Consider the following 5,466-nt stretch of genomic DNA (forward strand, 5'->3'; position numbering starts at 1 on the left):
CTCCTGAGTCTCCTATTTTCTTATTAGCTTTGAACAAAGTTTTAACAAATTTTATTTTTTCCCCACTACACAGAAGTTTATTGCAAAGGTAAATCAAATATACACGCACACAGTATGGCTGATGGTGGCACAAGCAACCTGGGTAGCTTAAGGCAAGTTTTAATAGAGATGAATTTTAAAGAGATGATGCAATGATGTAATTTTGTTTAAATCCAGATTATGAAAAAATATCAAACTACATGAATAAGTTAATAAAAGTAGCTTTCACAGCCTGAATGATTGGAAAAAAGGACTCATGGTTTCAATGCCAGTGTTAAACAGACAGAAGCAGTGCAGTGCTACATGACAGGAAAAATCCAGTATTTATAGAAAGATGGCAACAGAAACATTTACTAACACTTGTTCTTGTATACTGGTGGACTAAAAGCCCTTGGCCAGAATCAAGAGAGAAAAATGTTCTATCATCACGTTATTAAAAAAAAAAAAATGTTAAGTGCAAAAGTCAAAAACTAGGCCACTCTGTGATAAAGTAACCCTAAAGCACCACCGTAAGGGTCACTTCAAAGGCCATTCCTTTGGGGACATTGGGGCACGAAGCGTGTAAACATGTGAGTTGCCCAATACCAAATACCAACCAGATTTATCCATAGTCCTCAGTTACACAGGATCAGCACGGCCTTTATGACGAATCATTGTTTATAACCATTTAGACACTCCCTGCTATGCATGACTTTAAGTCTATAACAAGTATTTTTATTCTCAGGTGCAGGATATCTGTTCACAGATTATAATAAGACTCATGTGCAGTGAAAGTCACATTCCCCTCATCAATCAAGTATATTTCTATACTTTTTAAATGCAGTGACCTTATTCAGACTTCAGTTCATTTTCAGAATTGACCATGTTAGTTTTTCAAACTCTCTTTTCACATGTGGCCATCCAGCACTGCACATTTGTCAGTGATGTTATTAACCATTGGTAGCCTCACCAGTAGAACAGAGAGCCTAAGGTATGGATTTCTTGTGTTCCTCACGTTCTGAAATGTCATGTGATTTCCTTTCTCAGGTACCAGGAGGATTTTAATCCACTGGTGAGAGGGTGTTCCTGTTACTGCTGTACGAATCATACTCGTGCCTACGTCCACCATCTGCTTGTGACCAATGAACTGCTAGCGGGGGTGCTGCTAATGATGCACAACTTTGAACACTACTTCGGATTTTTCCACTCTATCCGGGAAGCCCTGAAAAGTGACAGACTGGCACAGCTGAAAGAGCTCATCTGCAGACAAGCATCTTGAGACCTGGCAAATACCCGTCTGACACTTCAGGTTGAGCCTCTAGCATGGTTATAACATGGGAAAAGAGAAGCAGGAACCATCTTAGCTTTAATTATTTATGTTTGGGAATAAGTCTGTTGAAATAAAGAACATCTGTATCAAACTGCCCACATGAGGGTGAAAGATTTCTCCTAAAGACTAAAATGACCCGGATTGATCAGAAAGAATTAAACCACTACTCTTAAAATATCTAGGCTAACTCTTTTAGCCAGCAGGGATTTATTTAGTGATGGAAGTTTTCAATGTGAGGGGCAACCTTGAGTGGGGATTGAGACTCTGAGGAATCGGGGACACTGAGCTGAACTGGGGCTTGAGGGGAGATGGCTGACGGTGAGTAGCAGAGCCTCTGTGGACACACGTCCGTCGACTGGAAAGAATCTGGCTGATTTCAGGTTTTCTTTATTTTGATCCTCATTCTTTCAGGAGGCTCTTTTAGATACTTTTGTCTTTTAGGCCACTTTGGTGGTGCAATCAGAAATGGCTCTTGTCCATGGAACATGGGTCTCCAACACTGCTTATGTGATCAGTTGACCCAGGTCACATTCCTTCATTCCACATAGCTGACTTGTGATTTGTCTTCCTAGAGCTAGTGCGTTCGCCTGTTAGCAGCCGGAACTGTGCCTAGCTGCTTTGATCTGCTTGTACAGATTCACTGTGGCCTGTCCTCCAGCTCTTTAATAGTCTAGCCATGTAACAACTGCAGCCCCATCACTGACGGGTTCATTAGCAGCGTAGTCAGTTGGTCAGAGCCCGGCCTGGCAGTTAGAGGATTGGTTCAGTCCTGCTCAGCTGTGATGCCTGGCCAGATCACTTCACTTCTCCGTACGTGCCCTTTCCTGAATAAAGGGGGACAGGCATTGTGCGTGGGACTAAATGAACTGCTAAGATTCCCTCTAGCTTTGAAATGTGAGGGACAACATATTTTAGGTTAGAGTCATTGCCTTACTATTGCTCTTGCTTTTTAATCAGTGTCTTCCTGATGAAAAATGCAGTGGTTCCAGGAGAGAGGCCACAGTACGGGTATCTGAGAGCCTACAGAGAGGTTCTGCCTAAGGATTCTGAAGTGGTTGGTGACTTGGTATCTGTAGACCTTGAGGCCAGTGGTTCCTTTCTAGGTTGTCTCTGGTTTCATGATTTTATTTTGGTTTTGCCAAGAAAGTGACATGTTGGTTGATGGTATAACAGGTAATGTTTATTTGCTTTGTGCATTTCTCTATTTGTCAAGTTTTCTATAAAGATTGCACATACACACATGTGCATACACATAGATTTTTGAAAAAACAACAGTAATACCCAAAAAGATGCTGATTTTTTGGATAGGGATAAGAAATACATTTGTTTTATACTTCTGCTATGTTTTACTGTCTGTTCAAAATTGAGTGGGTGTCACTGAACATTGTTTTCTATTACTATATAGCAACTGTGTTGTTGTGTATTTGTGTGGAGCTCATCTCTGGTTAGCTTTTTAGTGGTATAGAAATGTCCATGAATTTCAAAAGTCAAAAAATCATGGAAAATCTTACAACTTTTCCATGAACAGCAAGGAGTACTTATGAGAGAAAGTTTCTGTTCTTAAAATCTGATTGTTTTGAAATATATTAGATTGAACTTGCTTGTGTATTAACATTTCTGTTTAATGCCAAATTCATTGTTGGTGGAGTATCAGTAAATATTCCAAAATCTGTATAAAATTTGAGTTTCATTTATGTTTAGAACACTGACTATTCTGTTTAGTGTCATGATTTATCCTCCTGCGTCTTTTTCTTATTAGCACATTTGAAAAAATGTTTCTTTTCTTTAATACAATAAATCTGTTAAAGGCAATAACCAATAAACTTTTTTATTTTAAAAACTTATTGTGTATTACTTTCTGGAAATGGTAGTGAGCCTATTAAACAAAATAGTACATTTCCATGGTCCCAGACATGTTGTAGAGATTTCTTATTGGAAAAACTATTTTTTCCATATTTATTCTATTTGTAATTATTGTTTTAAGAGCAGTTACACTAAATGCAGAATCTGTTGGGTTGTTGGAAAAATCATGATGCATTTTTGCATAGAAAAATGTGGAAAAAGTACATCATGACTTTTCTGATGACCCAATAAAAAAAGGAGATACTGAGTTATACATATTGTGAAGATTCCCTTACCTGTCTCTTTATATAATTAGGGGGACTTATGGCCATGCTAACACAGTAAAAATATTAACCAGAATCTATGGACCATTTTAATGTGCAAGGCATCTTAGTAAATGCTTTCATATATAGTGACTCGTAGAGCAAGCCTATGGTGTGTTAGTTTCTTGAGTAGGCCGTCTGCGGGCCTACCAGAAATTTCAGAAAGGTTGAGTAGTATGCCTGAATGCATTACTATTCAGCAGCCAGGTCAGCCTGGAAAAGTCAGCAATTGACTATTGTACTAAATAGACTTGCTCTTGGATTGAAGGGGTTAAGAGAGTCAAGGACTGAGTAGAAGAACCTCCTGACCCCATGGTCTCGGGTGCTTGTCCTGGCTCCCACTCCTCCCATGGGGGGTAACTGGCACAGGCAGCCTGCAGTACCATGCTGGCACCTGTAGGTATGCAACATGGGTTGCCTGCCACTCCAGGTCCCCAGATCCCATGCTCAACTCCCAGTTTTGAGCTAATTACATTAAATAGTGTTGAAAGGCTTTAGAGAATGTGATTATTTCAGCTGGTATTGGGAAATCAACAGGAGTGGAGTCAGGTTTCCTACATACATTGGGGGAGGGATATTTCATCATTCCCTGGAATAAAGTAAAGGGAAAATATCCTTTCTTTAAAAAAAAAATGAATTAATTACATTTAACTTGATGAGAGACAGAGAGGGAAAGTGAGAAAGCAAGCCACCAGGCCTAAGACTCAAAAACTTTGGTCAGCCATGTGGGAGTCCAGCACCCTAACCACCATACCACCTGCTGACCCCTAAGGGAAAGTAATCTGCTAAAACATTTTTCAGACGAATATGTGTGTAATTAAAGCATTTGATAAAAATCTCAAGGACAAGCAAAGGTCAGGGCTAGAGTGTGAACCACCTATTGTATCCAGGATTTTTTTTGTTTGTTTTTTTGTAGAGGCAGCTTAGAGCTCACTGAGAAACCACAGAGTTAAATGATGTTCCTGTGCCTTCCTGATTAGAAACAAGCTGCTCTCCGCAGTTTGATTAGTCTTGCTCTAGCTACAGGATTAGTTTATTGAAACTGACAGTGCTGTGTAGGGCAGGGAGCCTGGAAGGTCAAACTGAAATGCCAAGCCTGCCACCACCAGCAAGGCTCTGCCATTACCTGAGCAGTTGGCATAATTGGCATTCATTTTAATAATTCTTAATTTCTTCATTTTCTTTTCAGCCTTCATGTGCCTTCATTTTGTACCTTTTCTTCCTCTTGAAATCCCCTGATTTGTGATCACAAAACCCAAATAACAGTGGTCAAAAAGAAAGAAGCCAGCCCCCAGTATAAGCGAAGTGAACTAGGCTAATCGTATATCCTCATTGCTTACCGTAGTCCTGGCGTATGCTTGTGGCCCAGGCAAAATGTCTAATGGTGCCCTGTGCCTTTTCACCCTCAGAAGTGCCTGGGTTTAAACAAGTTATGTGGTCACCCTAACATGAGTGATAGAGATGATCAAACTAGAGGGCAGTGCCACATCTCAACGGGACATCTGCTGCCACACCTAGTCGATTGCTTCTGTGGCTGCAGTGCTGCCAGATATCCCCATTTTAATGTGCAAGGCATCTTAGTAAATGCTTTCATATATAGTGACTCGTAGAGCAAGCCTATGGTGTGTTAGTTTCTTGAGTAGGCCGTCTGCGGGCCTACCAGAAATTTCAGAAAGGTTGAGTAGTATGCCTGAATGCATTACTATTCAGCAGCCAGGTCAGCCTGGAAAAGTCAGCAATTGACTATTGTACTAAATAGACTTGCTCTTGGATTGAAGGGGTTAAGAGAGTCAAGGACTGAGTAGAAGAACCTCCTGACCCCATGGTCTCGGGTGCTTGTCCTGGCTCCCACTCCTCCCATGGGGGGTAACTGGCACAGGCAGCCTGCAGTACCATGCTGGCACCTGTAGGTATGCAACATGGGTTGCCTGCCACTCCAGGTCCCCAGATCCC

General features: G+C 40.9%; 1 protein-coding gene and 1 long non-coding RNA gene across 4 annotated transcripts in view; one reads left to right on the forward strand and one right to left on the reverse strand.

The window, feature by feature from the left end:
• The window catches only part of QTRT2 (queuine tRNA-ribosyltransferase accessory subunit 2), a 28,672-nt gene extending 25,484 nt beyond the window's left edge, over positions 1-3,188 (forward strand). For 2 of the 3 annotated variants that reach the window (XM_006161826.3, XM_027765652.1), the window contains one exon: positions 1,066-3,188. In XM_006161826.3, coding sequence (XP_006161888.1) covers positions 1,066-1,297 — 232 coding nt within the window. In that variant the 3' untranslated portion in view covers positions 1,298-3,188. The remainder of the gene's footprint in view (positions 1-1,065) is intronic. The other variant, XM_014592988.2, reaches the window with a different exon arrangement.
• LOC114004616 (uncharacterized) overlaps positions 1-4,908 on the reverse strand; it is a 14,278-nt gene extending 9,370 nt beyond the window's left edge. The window contains exon 1 of the long non-coding RNA XR_003546731.1: positions 4,854-4,908. This is a non-coding gene — a long non-coding RNA (uncharacterized LOC114004616). The remainder of the gene's footprint in view (positions 1-4,853) is intronic.
• Positions 4,909-5,466: the final 558 nt, after the last annotated feature.

The sequence above is a fragment of the Tupaia chinensis genome, unplaced genomic scaffold (assembly GCF_000334495.1).
Source record: "Tupaia chinensis unplaced genomic scaffold, TupChi_1.0 Scaffold139218_1, whole genome shotgun sequence".
NCBI lineage: Eukaryota > Metazoa > Chordata > Mammalia > Scandentia > Tupaiidae > Tupaia > Tupaia belangeri.